At 41.6% G+C, this 17,809-nt stretch overlaps 3 protein-coding genes across 3 annotated transcripts; 2 read left to right on the plus strand and 1 right to left on the minus strand.

The window, feature by feature from the left end:
- Positions 1–873: 873 nt before the first annotated feature.
- LOC146613703 (transcription factor HES-1-B-like) lies at positions 874–2,021 on the plus strand. Its single transcript, XM_085377676.1, has 4 exons — positions 874–993; positions 1,084–1,179; positions 1,275–1,362; positions 1,570–2,021. The coding sequence occupies exons 1-4, from the start codon at positions 886–888 to the stop codon at positions 2,019–2,021; spliced, it is 744 nt and encodes a 247-aa protein (XP_085233802.1). The 5' UTR covers positions 874–885.
- Positions 2,022–10,840: 8,819 nt separating this feature from the next.
- Positions 10,841–13,236, minus strand: LOC146613704 (uncharacterized). Its single transcript, XM_085376932.1, has one exon. The coding sequence runs from the start codon at positions 13,137–13,139 to the stop codon at positions 11,580–11,582; it is 1,560 nt and encodes a 519-aa protein (XP_085233058.1). The 5' UTR covers positions 13,140–13,236; the 3' UTR covers positions 10,841–11,579.
- Positions 13,237–13,406: 170 nt separating this feature from the next.
- cldn1 (claudin 1) lies at positions 13,407–17,161 on the plus strand. The gene is made up of 5 exons (XM_085376933.1): positions 13,407–13,475; positions 13,979–14,485; positions 15,726–15,890; positions 16,099–16,183; positions 16,818–17,161. Exons 2-5 carry the CDS (start codon positions 14,263–14,265, stop codon positions 16,972–16,974), a joined length of 630 nt encoding a protein of 209 aa, XP_085233059.1. The 5' UTR covers positions 13,407–13,475; positions 13,979–14,262; the 3' UTR covers positions 16,975–17,161.
- The last annotated feature ends 648 nt before the right edge of the window (positions 17,162–17,809 follow it).

The raw sequence follows: 17,809 nt of genomic DNA on the forward strand, positions 1-17,809 counted from the left end.
GAGAAAAGTGCTGACTGATCGCAAATAAATGAAATTAATGATTGCTCTTTTTTTTTATAGTTAAACGCACAGACAAACGCCAAGTAAAGAAACATCTTTGAAACCTTTTCTTTTAAAAAAAATATGAAGAGAATAATTAACAGGAAGAAAAGTAAGAGACGCTTGACACAGGAGAGGTCTTATATTAATCTTAAAATTATTATTATTAGATTAGTCTAAAGCAAAAAACAAACAAACACTGAATTAATTCGAGGAGAAACGAAATTAAGACAATCAAACTGAAATTTAATGACTACATATTTTAGCTGTAAGTTTTTATCCAGCACAAGAGAGACACAAACAAAGCGGAAAAGCAGCTTTAATTTATGTTTTACAGTCTCGTTTAAAAACAGATAAAACACCGTGCTGTTTGTTTTACCCCGAGAGCACATCAGTGGCGTCTTTAGTGGAGCGGGACGCCTCATTTGCAGCAGGAGAACTGGTGCTCAGACATTTCTCTCCTCACTCACGCTGCCTTTGTAAAACACTCTTTCAGCATCCTGACAGGTAGCCAATGAGAGCGTCCTGTCGCACGAGCCCGCCGCCTCCCCGGCGCCGTGTCCCGCGCGCTCATTGGACAGACGGCTGAAACCCAGGGAACCCGCACACGAGCCGCTCGCGTGCAGGCCCCAGCTGTATAAAAGAAACCCGAGGAGCCCGTAACAGGAGCGGTCTGGATGTCAGCTTGGCGAGTGGACAGAAGTCGCTTTTGAGCGGTGGTGTTGTCATCGACGAGGATCTCCGAGGTCTGCCAGGAGAAGGCGGGACACACTGAACTGGACTTTTTACTGCTGGGTATTCGCAGACCGCTTCTGCTGGTTTTCTTTTACTGATACTGAACTGAAGATGCCAGCCGGTACTTTAGAGAGAGCATCTCCGTCCGCTGTGGCTGCCACCCCTACAAGTGGCGACTCCACGCCCGAGAAACCCCGGGCTTTGACAGAGAGCAGAAAGGTCGGTTAAATGAGCTCTTTACACCGGTGTTTAATTGTTTGATATTTCTACGAAAAACTGTCTAAACTGCGTTCCCCCCCCTCTTCCAAGTCTTCCAAACCAATCATGGAAAAGCGAAGACGCGCGCGCATCAATGAGAGCCTGGGTCAGCTGAAGACCCTCATCCTGGACGCACTCAAGAAAGACGTAAGGAGACGCACAGGCTAACAATCCAGTTAGATGTAAACATCTGTGAATTAAAAAAGCAAATTTAAAATTTTCAATATTTTTTTTCTATTTAGAGCTCCAGACACTCTAAACTGGAGAAGGCTGACATCCTTGAGATGACTGTGAAGCACCTCAGGAACCTGCAGCGACTTCAGATGACTGGTATGTAACTGCCATTTCTGGATGTTTAATGGCGAGCACTGAGTCTTGGAGGAGTAACTTTAGATGGCACACATGGCCCATCTTTCTCCAAGATTTATTGCCCAACCCGCATGTATGTTTGCCCTGTAGTATTCATTTCACATGCATCTCTCCATCTATCTATTTATCTGTCTGTCTGTATTTATGCATTTTTCTTTTCTTTTCCAGCTGCTGCAAACACAGACCCCTTCGTTCTGGGTAAATACAGAGCCGGATTCAGTGAGTGTGTAGGAGAAGTCACCCGTTTCCTGTCCACGTGTGAAGGGGTGAACACAGAGGTGAGGACTCGCCTCCTCAGCCACCTGGCAGCCTGCGTGGCCCAAATCAATACTCTGAACTTCTATGGACCTCACCTCGGTGCGGTTGGACTCGGACAGACCGGCACACAGATTCCAGTCGCTTCAGTCCCACAGATACCCTGCAAAAGCAATTCGCTCATGCACGCTCCCCCAGAATCGATGAAACTCTATGGAGGCTTCCAAGTGGTGCCCACGCCCGATGGACAGTTTGCGTTTCTCGTGCCCAGTGCAGCCCTCGGACCTCTGACCGCACAGAATGGTCACCACGTGTCACCTGTTGCACCGGCTGTCACCTCAGACTCTGTGTGGAGGCCGTGGTAGGAAGGAGTAGATTTTGAGGAGAAGAGTACTTTCACACTGTAAATCCTATTTTTGTATATTTTGTACATTTTGTTATTACACTGAGGAAACTTTAGACACAGTTATGTTTTTTATATGGACTATAAAAGTTATTCTGGGCCTCTTTTCTTACTGTGGGGTTTCTATTTTTGATACTGCACAGTTTATTTTGCCTCTGGGCTGAGAAGCTCCCGAAAAGCACTGTATTTTCTGAAATAAATAAAATGGTTTTATGTTTACAGCAATACTTGCAGGATTGGTGACTTTTTCTTTTTCTCCAAAAAAATACTTTTACATTACCCATCACACTTGAATGGCTTATGATATCAGTGTTACTGCATTCCCCTAGTTTAGGGTCCAGTTCAGTCTATGTTGCTTACAGAAAATGCTGTTAATTGCTATACTTATAACTATAAATCATCTCAAAGCAGTCCTCTAAAAATAGACCCCCTCCTGTGTGTCGTGTTATCACTTGTCATCCCTTCTGCAGTTAGGAGAAATCTGTTTTCTGCTGGAACTAAATACCTCTCTAAGAAGGTGTGGAACCTGAGAGGCTGTGTTGAATCTAAAAGGCGTGCTGCCAGCCCAGAGAGGAGGGCGTGTTGGCTTCTGCAGACACGCGCAGCCCTGCTTGTGCTGCTGCCAGATGGGAAATCATGTTAAAATAAACTGGAAGACCAGTCATGATAAGATCCCGGTATTACTCAAGGATTAAATGCGGATTAAATTTCGAAAAATTTGATGCTGTTATTTAAACTTTTTGACAAAGCAGGCTGTAAATGTGTCTGAAACAATTTGATGATGTGAGTACGATGATGTAAAACACCCTCTCTGCAGCAGCCCTGCAGAGACGCTCCAACCCCTGTGGTGGACAGTTGAAGGCCTGACTGTCCCAGCGTGTGTCCTGAGCGTGGTGCTCGCACAGCGGGCTGCAAGCAGAGCGTGACCAGAGGTCACAGGTGCCCCTCATTCACACTCCCAACACAACGCAGCTCCATCAGCATGTTGCCTTAAATCTGGCAACCCATCAACTGACCTGGGAGCCTGTCACCAAAAGACGGGGCCTCTCTTTGACAGCGTCACACAGTGGCACCTCTGAAGGCAAACACTCACACCATCCATAGTCATTTGACGGCTTCTGATTTCAAATCCATGGAATTTAAAGGGATTTGATCCTAACAGAGAAGCATTTAGATTAACTAAATTTAAGGAACTGAATTTAAATCTGAATTTCTTACTAAATGAACCAAATTAACACATCTGCCACCCTGTCAAAAACATTAAACTCAACTTGTGCAAACGACTCAGTCGTGTTAAGTTCACGTCTCTGTTTTGGCAGAGCTGCAAGAAGATCGACGCTAAGGAGGACTAAAAGACAAAAATAGAGCTGCCCCCTCCTATCAGAGCATCCTTTGAGAACACCCTCGGAAAGACAAAAACAAAGACGGGCCCCTCGGTGGCTCAATGGCTCCTCTCTTTGTGACCCTCTCCATCTTCATAAAGGGCCTTTCCCCTTGTTTATCCAGGAAGAGGTTTTATGGCTGGGAGCGGGGGAGGACCATGCTGTCACTTTCACCGTGCTAAAGAAGGCTTATTGTTGGCTGTTCCCAAAGGTCCTGGTTTTAAAGGCTTTCTGACAACTCTTCAGGCAAAGCTGTGCCATTCAGATAAGACGAGCTCTGAGGTGCTGACAGGTTATCGCTGTGTATATGAGACAGACTCTGTGAAGGGGCTTTGGACAGAGCGGCTTCAATAGATCATGACTCCTGCTGGTGTCTGTGCCTTCATCTCATGTCTCGTCTTATTGTTGCTTATCTGCCGCCCCCCTCCCGAATCAAAACCCCACGTTGTTGCAGTTTCTCCAAAACGCCGTAAAGCATAGACTGGTAAACATGAAGACGGGTAGACCCTGCCCCTATTACTTAGCTCCATGATTGATGGCCTCCCCTCAAAATCAGAGTGGCAAAAGTGACAGGTTCCCTGCTTCTCACAACCGTCTCCCTCTGACACACACCGGAAACCTCCAGCGCCTCCACCTCTGTGGGTGAATCGCCTTACTATTGTTCTTAAGGTTGTTATGGTGTTGATGGGGGTCGAAGTAGTCACCAGTGGTTCACATCAAGGCTAATGAATAGATTATGCGCTCAATATCAATGGTGAATGAACAATACTCTTTGTCGCCACGCTCCAATTCATCACTTTTTGATTTAGCTGGTTGTTTTTGAAAATCTTAACAACCCAGAGGGGGGGAATTTAGGAAGAACGTCATGCAATAATAGTCCTTTAAAGTCAAATATCAGCTACATCAGATCAAAAGCAACAAAAACCCGACAGAACAAGCTTATAAAAGCCCACCATAAGTCACATGTTTTTAATTTTGTCTATCTCTCTAATGTAACAAGAGCCTTTAATAAGAGTAACTTTCAGTTTACCCCCGAAGTTTGTGCTATTACACAGGAGTTTGCTGTTTCACCATGAGTTTGAGCAGAGCCAGAAATACAAATGCAACGTTGAAAAACAAGGACTTTATAGCAAATGGGTATACTGTTAGATTTAGCATATAATGAGCCACGCTGTTAGAGAGAACTCTCAGTAATCCAAGTGCCAAAGAGACCTGAAACAAAATACATGAGCGATGAATTCCACAGCCAGATATCATAGCCAGCACCAAAAAATGAAGCTCTTAAAGTGGAGGATGTGGTGCTAGAATGGTGTAAGAAACAGTTGTAAAAGTGATTGCAAAGTGTCTAAATTTGAAGGTATTAGGCAGAAATGTAATAAAGGTGAAATTCTGCTCGGCCCCGTAGTTACTGCGAGTCTTCAGTGAGACCGTCGTTTATGAGACTTTATTTGGTCACCTGAAGGCTTCAGGTTCCCCCCTGTGATGTGATCCCATCTGTCGTGAGGTTATTAACAGCAGCCTGTCCTCAGGTGTTGTTCCTAAAATTTTTAAGGATGCAAACAGTGCAACCACTAATAAAAAAAAAAATAACCTTGCCTTGATCCTACCCTGTTATCTAACTTTAGGTCTATTTCCAAGCTTCCTTTTCTTTAAAAAATTATGGAGAAAATTGTTCACAGTGTATTTGTGGCATTTTTAGTGAAACATGATGTTCTTGACGGTTTTTAATCTGGTTTTAAGTCTCTTCATAGCACGGGCAGCATGGTGGCACAGTGGTAAGCACTGTTGCCTCACAGAAAGAAGGTCCACCATCACGCCAGGGTTTTTCTGTGTGGAGTTTGCATCTCCCAGTGTTTGCGTGGGTTCTCTCCGGGTACACTGGCTTCCTCCCACAGTCCAAAGACATGCATTTAGTGGGGTTAGGTTAATTGGTAATTCAAAAATTTTCACAGGTGTGAACGTAAAATGGTTGTCTGTTTCTATGTGTTAGCCCTGCAACAGACTGGCGACCTGTCCAGAGTGTACCGCACGTCTCGCCCAGAGACAGCTGGGATAGGCGCCAGCCTCCCCGTGACCCTGACAAGGATAAGTGGAAGAGAATGGACGGATGGATGGATGGATGATGGATGATCCATGGAATCTGCACTGCTGGTGGTTTTTACTGACATCCTCCTGGCTACAGATGCAGGGGACTATCTGATGCTAGTTCTTCTAGACTTAACTGTCACTTCTGACACAGCGAATCTTAATATTTTAATGTCTTGTTTAGAGCTCAGGGTAGGCATTTGTGGCACTGTTCTGGAGTGGTTCCAATCCTTCCTTTCCAAGAGAACCTTAGACTACGTGATTTCAGATGTTCCTCTGCTCCTTTGTCTTGTGGGGTTCCGCAGGGCTCGATACTTGGGCCTCTGCTATTTTATATATCTGCTGCCTCTTGCTTCTAATTTTAGCAAGTACAAAATTGCTCTCCATTGTTATGCAGATGATACTCAGGTTTATGTTCCCTAAAACAGAAGGATGCCTACTCCATGGAAACTTTAGCTGAGTGCCTTGAGGAATTAAAAACCTAAATGGTGCTAAACGTCCTAAATTTTGATCAAAAGAAGGCAGAGGTTATTGTGTTTGGGCCTAGCATCACTGGTGAGGCTTGTTCTGTCGACATAGGCCCAGTGGCTCAGTATGTAAAGCTTATTGTCAGAAGCATGATTTTTAGGATGGACAAGAATTTTAGATTGGACAGTCAAATCAGCGCATTGGTAAAATCTAGCTTCTTTCAGCTGAGACAGCTGGCTAAAATAAAAAAAACATTCTATCAAAAGATCATTTTGAAACAGTAATCCATGCCGTCATTATAACTCACTTGGATTACTGTAACTCTATATGTTGATTTTAGCCAGTCTTCCTTGTCTTGTCTGCAGATGGTGCAAGTACTCTTGGATGTGGAGGACACAGAGGAGCTGCTCAGAGGAGAAAGGGCTTTTGCTGTAGCGGCTCCCAAATCTTGTATCGTGCTGATGCTCTTATTTTGTGTAGTAATTTTAATTCAAATTATTTTTATATTTATTTACTTTTACTTATTTAAACTTTATTTAAGTTGTATTTCAGTGCTTTGTCCAGCACTTTGGTCAGTGGTTGCTGTTTTTAAAACGCTTTCTAAAAAAAGTTGGCTTGGTTTGGCAACAGCCTCAGGCCTCGATCTACTTATTCCATCTGCCATCCTAGTCCAAGGGACACTGTTGAACAACTGACGACAATAAGTGTCCTTAGTGGGTAGGTACGTACATCTGATTGTTTTCTCTGTTGTTTGGTGTTCACTTCTAATAAAAACATCTTTGAAAGGGTTTAAATGCAGTTACTAATTACATTGCATGATGCAGCATGACTGATTTATAGGTGGTTAAAAATGATAACTGCATTACATTTTCTTAACGCTTTTAGGATTCTCTTTCTCCTGTCACTCCCAACCAGTCCTGACAGATGCCTGTTCATCCCTGAACCTTGTCCTGCAGAAGGCTTCTTCCTGTTAAAATTGAATTTTTCCTTCCCACTGTCACCAGGTGCTTGCTCAAAGTGGATCCTTTGATTGTTGGGGTTTTCCCTGTATTGCTATTGGGTCTTTACCTTGTGGTCTTGAGGTGACTGCTGTTGTGATTTGGTGCTATGCAAATAAAACGGAATTTAACTGATAGGAATTGATGTGGCCTGCAACACAAGCAGTGGCCTGCAATCTGTGAAATCCACATTACATGTACAACTGCAAGTGAAAGTAGGTTTTTAATCAAAACCTGGAAACATGACTTGTCTGCATTGAATTCATAAAATAAACCAGGGAAAATAAACTGGCAATGTTTTAACAAACCCAAATGTGTGAAACACATATTGTTTTATAGGATCTTTGCTGCTGGAGGATGGAGCATAGAAGGTATTTCAGTGTCCGACCAAAAGTATAGAATGAAGTGCTGCTTGCAGGCATAATAAAACCAGCTGGGCACAAAACAAGGATAGCTATTTTTGAGGATGGGGGTCCAGAGGGCCATAGTTCCCGATTCATCCTTCATAAATGTAATGTGATGATAAGGAGCTTATAGCCTCTTGTTATCCTCCAATAGGGACTGACAAAACAAAGGGCAGTGTACCAGCATGCTAAAAGATTTCCATTCTAGTAACATCTCCCCGTCCACTTAACACCCACATCAGGTCAGCTGTTCTTAATTTGGTCAGCACCACCAATTAAGCTTCCATCCAGGGGTCTGGGTGCACTGAGGGGTAAATATTGACCCTTGTTTGTAAGCAAGGTTCACAGTTTGAGAGTGCAAAATGGCCCATTTGTGTTCGCGAGATGCTTAGGTCATCGCATTCACCCTTCTCGGCTGTGTGAGAGAGAGGACCTAATAGACACCTGCCCACATGATAGCAACTGGTGTTGGTTATCATTTCATGACAGACTAAACTCATTTAAATAAGGCTGAGAGACAAAAACCATAATCATGGTGTTTGAAGTACAAGTAAAAAAATTTTGTCCTCAACATTGAGTTCAGTGTTTCAGATCAGTTATAAAATTTTATTCAGCGACTCAGTGTGAAATTAGTTAACATTTTCCCATCAAAAAAAGTAAAGTCCCAAATTCTCGCCACAAGCACTGAGCCTCAGATGACCTCTGGTCTTTGTCCTGAGGACCCTGCCCTGCCCTCGCCACCTCCCTTCTCACTGACCAGTCTAAACTCTGTGGGAAACCATCTTCCCCAGTGCTTTGTGTTGTTTTGGACATTGTGCGCCTCACCGGATAATGTCTCCCTCCCCTCTGTTTCTCTTCTCTTCGATCTGAAGAGCTGCTGTGTGGAGTGTGGTGTCCGGTGCTAAATGCCCACTAAGCTGGATACAGAGATGAGATGTGACCATGGGTGGGGGAAAAGCAGCTTTTCATTCCTACTCATTGGGTTGCTCTCAAACACTGCTGCTGTAACTCTGCTGAGCAATTACCAGTGATGGATGCTGGCAGGTGATTTAGTGTTGATAACTACATTAACCTCTTCATTTCTTGTGGCAAAACTTAAACTCTACCAAAACTTCCCAGTATCTCAATAATAATTTTTAGGAGACCTGAATTCCAGGAAGTTAAAAAAAAAAAAAAAAAAAAAAAAAAAAGGATTTTCTTTTATAGTAGCCTAAAAATGTGATCACTTGAATGATAAACTGAGGAGATCTTTAATCTCATCTCTGTGCACAAAGCTTCAGAGTATCAGTTCATTGTTTTAGTTTTTGTAAATTGCAGTTAATTTATCCTGCTCTCATTTTTAGGCTGCTTTCAGCTGTTTTATTTCAAGCATCCAGTTTTCAGTGCTGGGTTTCGTTATGTAGACACAACTCTGACCCACTAGTTCTTCATCAAGTCTTCATCTGTTAGTTTAGCCGCTAAACTCCAACATCTAGTGTCTACCTGTTGATTGGCAACATTTTGCTTTCAAAAGGCCACATCAATACCATGAAATGAATCAGTTAGATTTGACTTGATTTACTTCACAATATAATTCCTGCATAACTCTAAGTAACCTTAATTCCAAAGGAAACAGCCTCAAAAACATTCTTCAGCAACTGCACTGCTAACTGTGACACATCCTATTAGTTTCTTTTCTATTCATTTAAATGCCAGCACGCTCACTGAACAGAGATATGCATTTAACGACTTCCATATCTCTTTCTGCTCATTAGCTGTACTTTTAACATTAAATGTTCTGTTTTCAGACTTTGAGTCAAGTGAGGATTACCTCCAGCTTAAGGACAACCCTCCAAACTCTGGAAATAAGTATGCCACCACTTGAATTGGGATGTCAGTCACCTCAAAACGAGGACCCAATTGACCCCTTGGCATTTGACCCTTATTAACCACGGGTGAAAGTGCTGTATTCAAGGTGTAGCCATCTGTGTGCCTTGTTGCGCTGGGGCTCTCCTCCTCCCTCAATCTTTATTATCCCTCCCAGTGTGCAGCAGCAGTGAGATTGATCAGAGGATGGCTGCTTGATACCGACATACTTTTGAAGAACTGCAATGAATAGTCCACCCACTCCACAGCCAAGTAAAAACCTCAATATATGTGCGTGCCAAAGGCAGTGGTGAGATGTAATGCACACTGCAGCTTAAATGGTTGGGGTCACTTTGAAATATTCCTGTTTTTAAAAGAAAGAGAAGGAAATTTTTTTTGAAAAATAAATAATAATATTAAAGAAATGCTTTAAGTGAAAATGAATAATTACTCAAATCATACATCATAAATTCAGTACATAGTTTATGTACATAGACACAAAGAGGCCTGTTTTCAGTAAGATCGCCCCTGTGATCCAGTGGTATATTGCGTAACCTAAAGCAAGTTTATCAAGTTCATCTGGTGACTGATCTTTGGCTATTCTTTGGACAGTCTGTGGGCGTTTTGTGGGTGTGATCACTGTCTCTTCTAAGAAATGAAACCCGTTCTATGTGGGAAATTTCTGAAAACAGTGTAATATTTTGTCACTTCATCTCCACTGAATAGGCTGCACTTCTCTGAGCAATCAGATCACACAGAAATGCTGTAAATAGATCAGTTGGAACACTTGTAATCATTTTTTGTTATTGCAAATGAAAATAAATTGTCTTTTTCTTTTGAATATAAAAACATTTTTCAAGACTTTTGAGCAATAGTGTAAGTATATTCATTTAGCTGCTTTGCCCTTCTGCTCCACTGCAGAAAATTACTGCACTACTTACTGCCGGCTGCTATGATCATATTCTGATGATGATATTAGGTAAACAAGCCACAGTTAGCTTATGACATACACCGATCAGGCATAACATTATGAGCACTGACAGGTGAAGTGAATAACACTGATTATCTCTTCATCGTGGCAGCTGTTAGTGGGTGGGATATATTAAAGAGAAAGTGAAAATTTTGTCCTCAAAGTTTATGTGTTAGAAGCAAAAAAAATGAGCAAGTGTGAGGATTTGAGTGACAGAGTCATAGGTGCCCAAGGCTCAGTGATACACATGGGGAGCAATGGCTGTCATGTGTGGTCAGATCTACATACAAGCTAGTGTAGTCAAATTTCCCAAAAGTTCACTGTGTTAGCCCTGTGACAGCCCGGTGACCAGCTCATGGTGTAGCCTGCTGCGTGATCTGATATTTCTGGGTTGGTGTTGTTCTGACATTATCATAGCAATGTCAGTCCAGGATCAGCATTACAACTGACCATCAGTCATGTTGTCTGAGAATTGAGTTAGCATTAGCCAAAAAGTTAGCTACCGCTATTAAAAGCTATCCCTAGCAAACCAACATTGAGAAAGCTAAATGTGGCTGACAGCAAACAGCATACCAGTATATGATATTGTATAAATTAATAAAGAACACACCTAGAATTGTTTCCATTTGTTCTAGAAGACAGTTTTATATAAACAAAGACATTCCCCCCCCTTTTTTATTCCACATTTCAAGCTGACAGACAACAATTGTTAGTTAGCTGCAAAGTCAGTCCTGGAGAAACTTATGATGATGATGATGCAGGAACAACACCGATACAGGGATATCAGATGGCCCTCACTTCATGGTAGTTCGTATGGTGATTTTTACACCACATGCCTTTCAAGACTCTTCATACAATTTCTATCCCTGATTTAAGGATTAATACATTTTCCTGCCTTGAAAATTCAATCCAGTAATTTCATGAAGCAAATATTACGTTTTACTCAATTATTTGTTCACAGGAAACTAACCTCAAACTTGCTGAAAACAAAAACATATTCATAACTACTCTGCACTGTGTCAGTGATGACTGTTCTGTTTGAGGGGACTAGCATTGGCAGTTTACACAGAGGAGAGAAGCACTGACGTCTACTGGAGTTTTAATCACAGGAAAAGCATGTGTTAGCAGATGACTGACAGCTCACTCATTGCTTCTTTGAGCAGTGACAGGATCTTTGGAAATTGAGTTGAACTTTGAACTTTTTAAAAAAAAAAAGGTTCATCTACCTTTCTTATCATTCAGTCACATTTATGTATACTAGTCAGCTGGTGAGTTAGAGGTTTGTTTAGAGTATTGACTCTGGCAGTCACTGAACATATAACGTGACTCTGAGTGTGAAACAATTTGCACCCAGAAAAAGTCTGAAAACTACTGAATGGGGCTCTCGATCAGTGTCTCGTTGCTACATTGTGAGGGTTCATGCTCATTTTTCACAATATGTTCCTTAATGTTGCCATCTTCCTTCTGAAACTGTACCTTCACTGTCAGTGGAGAACATATATCTACTTTACACTTTATGATCATGATGCCATTTGATGCTTGTAGGCTACAGGTGCTGAGATCTGGCATCTCATCTCTGGACAAATGACAGACCAGCTGATCCTTGTTGATGGACATGACCGCCCGTTTTTTCAAAAAGTTTGGGCTCTCACATACCACCCTGTCCAGCATCTCCATGGTTTTGCTGTTTTCCAACACCCAGTCATGCAGGTACCATATGTGGCAGTCACATTTCCAAGGGTTTCCATGCAGCCTCACGGTGTACTGCAGGATAAAATGGTCGAAAAGGTCCTCTGGGAGACTCTCCAGTTGGTTGTCAGACAGGTAGAGCTGCTGAATGAATTCCTGGCTCTTGAACAGTTTGGCATCCAAAGTGCTGAGATTGTTCTTTTGCAGGTAGATTGTCCTAATCTCAGACAGATCATTAAAGATTGTTTCGGGCAGTGAAGTGATCTGGTTTTCAGACAGGTCCAGGATCATCAGGGCTGTAACATTTCTAAAAATGTCTCCAGTAAGGTTGGAGAGCTGGTTAGAGGACAGGATGAGGTTGGTAAGTAAAGTCAGACTGCTTAGAGAGGACAGCTCAGTTAGTCTGTTGCCTTTTAGGTTCAGTTCCGACAAATTTGAGCCCTCAAATCCAAACACTTTATCGCTAAAGGTTGTAAGAAGGTTCCCACGGAGATTCAGCACCTGCAATTCAGTTAACACAGCAAAGATGCCATCATCAAGTTTTGTTATCATGTTCCCTTCCAGATGAAGCTCTGTCAGCTGAGAAACATTGTGAAATGTGTCAGATGTAAAATTGCTGAGGAGGTTGTTGTTCATTTTCAAGATCTCTAACTTTTCCAGACCACAAAAAGTTTCTTTTTTTACTCCCTCAAGCTTATTTTGGGACAAATCCAGGACACGCAGCTTTTGAAGGTTCAGGAAAAGAAACGCAGGTAGATCTGATATGACGTTGCCCTTCATTTGCAGAGTTTCTAGCTGTTTCAAGGAGTCAAACATACCAGGAAGCACCGTCTGGAACCTGTTGAAGTTGAGCAGCAGTTTAGTCAAATTTCCTTGCTTTGAAAAAGTTCCTAGAAATAAATGATCCAAGGGGTTCCCGCTGATCTCCAGTTCCTGAAGCTCAGTCAGATGTTCGAATGCCCGACAGTGAATACTTTTCAGTTGATTATCCAGGAAAATAAGCTTGGTGAGTTGAGGACTGCCCTCCAAAGTGTGAGAGAACAGGTACTGCACAGCCGTAGTCATTACAATAAAGTCCTTGACCTCCCTGGAAATATTCTTTGGTAAAGACGTCATTGTTGCATCAGCACATAGCACCTGGACCAGAGTGAAACACTGACATCGGTATGGACAAAACTCTCCGCTGCCTTTGTGGCAGAGAAGCAGCAGGAGCAGGATCAGACCCAAATTTCTGTCCATTTTTTACTGAAAAAAACAAACAAACCCAACAACAAAGAAAGAGGAAATTCAAAAAAGCTCAGACTCATGCACTGCAAACAAAAACCTCTGTGTTACAGCGATCGAGGAACACTGTGACAAGTTTCTCTGTGGGCTTGGAAGTCAGCTGACAAAAAGTGCAAACAACAACACAAGTATGGGTTAGGCAAGAAAAACCTTTGCCCGCTGGTCAGCTCCGGCCACAAAAAAAAAAGATTATCATGCAATTCAGCAAACCAGCAAAAGCAAATGTTTCTTCACGGAACAAGTAAATCAGAGAGAAGTCGCACTGAGAAGATCATTCATGTGTGAAATAATGTAAGGAATCATACAATCAACTATGCTACTTCCTTCTTATTAAGATTTTAGGGTTAACGTTCCAAAGCTGGAGTACTCGGCTTTGATCTGCGGATCATTTGATAATAATTTGTATTTTATGGCATGTAAATATTCTGTTATTAGAATTAATGTTTGTATTGATAAGAAAAATGAATAAAAATCAACAGATAACTTATGGAGATTAGTGGTTTAATAAATGTGCACTTTGTCCCTTTTTTCATGTGTAAGCTGAATCAGAATAGGTAGAGTGCCAGTGGAGTGTATTTTGCTTTATTTTTTACAGTATTTCTATTTTTTTCACTAAATGAATTTCTGTATATTGCTTCAATTATAAAAATAAAGTGAAAACAAACAAACAAACAATGGGACAGATGATCACTGCTGCTCACAGTGCTCTTACTGACTGTTGTTACTTACTTTAGAAAAGATTTTATTGGAGTTCACTGCGTATGTGTGGGTTCATTTGGTTTTATTATTTGCAGAAGACCTTCACAGCCAGAAGGTGTCACCCTGCACCTCCTGACTTTAGCAGGAGTTGATGGCATTCGGGGATCCTCCCTCTCCTCCAGGTCATTCCTTAAAGATGCACAGGTGATTAGGCGCCTTTATTTGGGAGCAGGTCGCCAACACAAACCCACTGGGAACATCATTGAGCAACATTTTTTCACCTTTATATCTTTAAAAAACAACAACAACAACAACCAAAAAACTCCCCCAAAGAACTTTTGCCATTTTCATTTAAATTCTTATTTTAATTCATCAAACAATGGCAAACGCTGGAGTGCAGCTTCTCGGATTCATACTGGCCCTCATTGGCTGCTTTGGCGTCATCGCGGCCACAATCATGGTGCAGTGGAAAGCTTCAGCCTACGTTGGGGACAACATCATCACGGCTCAGGCGATGTATGAAGGGCTTTGGCAGACCTGTGCGAGTCAGAGCACCGGACAAGTTCAGTGTAAAGTGTATGACTCCCTCCTCCAGCTGCCAGGTACTGCTTTATATACATCGTGTTTTTACCTTTTGTGATATTTCTTCATTATTATTAAATGCTGATGACGGTCATAGCCAGAGAATAAGGGGTTTATGAGTAACACAGTGTCCAAAATCAAATACTTGTTCTATTTTTTGGGTGTGGAAGGGGGTAGTTAGCTGGGTGGGGAGCATGTCATGAGATAGTGAATGGTGCACATTCAAATAATACCCGAACAGTTACTTTCAATACCAATGCTAGAAGTTTAAGTAGAACTGTGGTTGTTCTATGAACAAAAAATATGTTTAAGTCTGTGGTCTTTCAAAGCCTCGAGGTCACTAAAGGGAGAGTGCACCTTTTTCCTTCTCCTTCTTAGACCTCCTGCATGCAAAGACATGTTGGTCAAATACCATAACCTACGTCATGAAAGAGACATGAAAGACAAAGTTTAAACTTCATGCTGTTAGTGTTGCAAATCAGTCAAGTGTAAACATTTTTACAAAAAAACACAACTATCAGATTAAAAATAATCCCTTCGATGAACGTGTTTCTTTTCCTTTTTTTTTTTTTACACTTTTACCCTTTTTTTCTGAAACACATTCATTCAGTGGAAGTTAAACAAGGATTGAGACAATGTGAGGAACACTGCACTACAAGCCCCGCAACAGAGAACTACACAGCAACACACAAAAGAATAGAACAAATAAAAACAAAAACATGAAAAACAAAAACTAAAGGATCAAATAGGCTGTGAGTGAGCTCTTCTATTCAGAATCATATTTATTTGTTAGAAGTACAATTTTTCTGGTGTGCACTTAAATGATTTATATGTTTTTGTGATAGGACAGTCTGCAATGTTTCTTGGGAGACGGGATTAGAAATCTGAAGGTAACACTTGATGGGGAGTCTTCATCCAGATGAGGAAGATGCAGTTTTGATCAGTTAAATTTAGATTCTCAGTAAGTTTGTAGCGTGACGCAAAAAAGACGCAATCTGGCTTAAAGGGTTGCCCTCGATTAGAAGAGAAAGGTAACAGAGGTGATGTGTGGTCTGTTGAGGATTGATTGTTAAAGAAAGAACAGTTAAACATGGACTAATAAAATGGCACTCGTGTAAAATTTTGTTTTCTGTGCTACTGCTGTGAAGTATCTCCCTGTTTGGAGGGATTTCAACTGTCTCTAACCACCCAGTTACTTCTTAGTGAAGTAAGCCTTGAGTGAAACCTGCTCTGACTAACGTACCCTCTCTGTGTCTGCAGGAAACGTACAGGGCACACGAGGGCTGATGGTGTCGTCCATCATGCTGTGCTTCATTTCCATCCTGGTGGCAGTGATGGGTATGAAGTGCACTACGGTCATGAGCGACTCTCCAGAGCTGAAGGATAAGGTGGCCCTGAGTGGAGGGATTATCTTTATTCTTGCTGGTGAGAGTTAAATCATCTTTTTATGGGTTTTTTAAAAAAGTGTAACATAGTACTTCTTTGTTTTTACCTGCATTCACAGCTACATTGGAACATCGTTTTAGAATGTGAGGTTTTGCATTCGAGATATGTCAAAGATAACACAACTGCGCAAGTAGTTACCTCTAAAATCCAACAATATAGAGAAGCTTTTGTGCTCGCAATTTTCCAGGTCTGCTTGCCCTGGCGGGAACTTCCTGGTTTGGCAGCAACATAGCAAAGGAATTCTACAATCCATTCACTCCGACTAACTCCAGGTGAGCATCTCCTCTGTCACACGAAACCCTCCACAATCCTTATCAGGTATCACTGAAGGTTTCTTTGGTGAATCCACAGACAGACATCAGATTAAAAAAAGTCTGTCTCTGTGACAGAGACCAAAAAAAGCTCAAGATTCAGCATTACAGCACACACAAAGGGAAATGAAAGAGTCCGGTCCCCGACAAAAATTCAGGCGCGTGAGCCGTGCAAACCCACAACATTTTCACACTTGGCACCAAAGAAATAGGTCTATTTCCTGAAATGTTTACCTGCTCCTTTGAGTTAGTGCCACATCGGCTCAAAGACAACACGTGTTGTTCTGACATTTTTTATGCATTTTTAAAAACACGTTCTGTTAAAATTCACAAAAAACATGCTACACACATAACAGCGTATTTACTTTGTGTTATTTCTTAAGAAATCCTTCTTTAAGAGTGGGTACTCTGACATGTAGCACCAACTAAGTTTAGTGGGGCAGACTTAACCTTTTTAGTACCCAAATTTAAATGCTATGGTATATATATATATATATATATATACATACACAGAAAGACACAAACATCTTGTATTGAGCTGGCCATGCGAGTCCTCAAACACTCAAGCACAATGCGTGTTGTGTTTCATCCACAGGTATGAGTTTGGAAGTGCCCTGTACGTCGGCTGGGCATCTGCCATTCTCGTCATCATCGGAGGGGCCTTCCTCAGCTGCCACTGCCCCAAGCAGGATGCTGGGCCGGCTCAACGCTACCCCCAGTCCCACCCTGCGGGAGGCAAAAACTACGTGTAGGAGTAGTCTTCCCACTTCTCCTGGCCTGGTCTCATTTAAGAGCGCTGGCTTTAAAGGGGCATATTTCAGACCTGTTTACTGTTTTCAGCATGTTTATTTGCAGGTGGGGTCAAAGTAGCGTAGTGGGATGGGATGCTTCTTTATTAATAAACTGACAATTAATGTGACAACCTATGCAAATGTTAGAATTGAATGTTAGAAATAAGGTCCAATAGCATGTATTTAGATTTAAACTGGGATTATTGTAAAGCTTAAAAGACTTTTTCTTTTAGTTTAAAGAAAGTTTTCAGAATATGTTGGAGACATTCAGTTTTTGTGTCACTTTCTTTGCAACTAATTTCCATTTTTGTATAAACTCCCATGGTACCGTTTGTTATGATTTTTGTGTTGTTGTTGTTTTTATTTCTTCCCATTTATTTCTTATTTTACTGCATATGAAATAAATCCACTGCCACTTTTCCATGTGACAACCAGTGTTTGGATTCACTTCATGTTTTGGTTTAATAATAATCACTGCACACTCACAAGACACCATTTCAAAGTGAAAGGATCTGAATGTTCTTTTCAGAGCTCCACCCTAACCACGCAAAATCTCTTTTGATTACTCGATAAGGTCATTTATAAGAATCTGGACGTAAAATAGAGAAGGGTGTTTCTCTTTAAAGAGGTGGCACAATTTTTCAAATCATAAAAAAAACTTTCATTGTGTTGTACGCGTTAAAAATCCTGTACAACACAGAGCTAAACATATAGAAATGTGTGGCCTCAGGCAGGAAAAAACACATCCAAACAGAGAGATAGGCAGAGGGTGGGGAGCGGGCATACCTACGGTCTC

Source organism: Diplotaxodon limnothrissa, linkage group LG18 (genome assembly GCF_057381915.1).
Source record: "Diplotaxodon limnothrissa isolate DT_005_m linkage group LG18, D_limnothrissa_male_GT1.1, whole genome shotgun sequence".
NCBI lineage: Eukaryota > Metazoa > Chordata > Actinopteri > Cichliformes > Cichlidae > Diplotaxodon > Diplotaxodon limnothrissa.

Bases quoted from the DNA above. Each gene is read 5' to 3' on its own strand.
- cldn1 (XM_085376933.1), top strand. From the start codon at position 14,263: ATGGCAAACGCTGGAGTGCAGCTTCTCGGATTCATACTGGCCCTCATT. The intron at 15,891-16,098 runs GTGAGAGTTAAA...GCAATTTTCCAG, and splicing joins GATTATCTTTATTCTTGCTG to GTCTGCTTGCCCTGGCGGGA. The intron at 16,184-16,817 runs GTGAGCATCTCC...TTTCATCCACAG, and splicing joins TTCACTCCGACTAACTCCAG to GTATGAGTTTGGAAGTGCCC.
- LOC146613703 (XM_085377676.1), top strand. From the start codon at position 886: ATGCCAGCCGGTACTTTAGAGAGAGCATCTCCGTCCGCTGTGGCTGCC. The intron at 1,180-1,274 runs GTAAGGAGACGC...TTTTCTATTTAG, and splicing joins TGGACGCACTCAAGAAAGAC to AGCTCCAGACACTCTAAACT. The intron at 1,363-1,569 runs GTATGTAACTGC...TTTCTTTTCCAG, and splicing joins GCAGCGACTTCAGATGACTG to CTGCTGCAAACACAGACCCC.
- LOC146613704 (XM_085376932.1), bottom strand. From the start codon at position 13,139: ATGGACAGAAATTTGGGTCTGATCCTGCTCCTGCTGCTTCTCTGCCAC.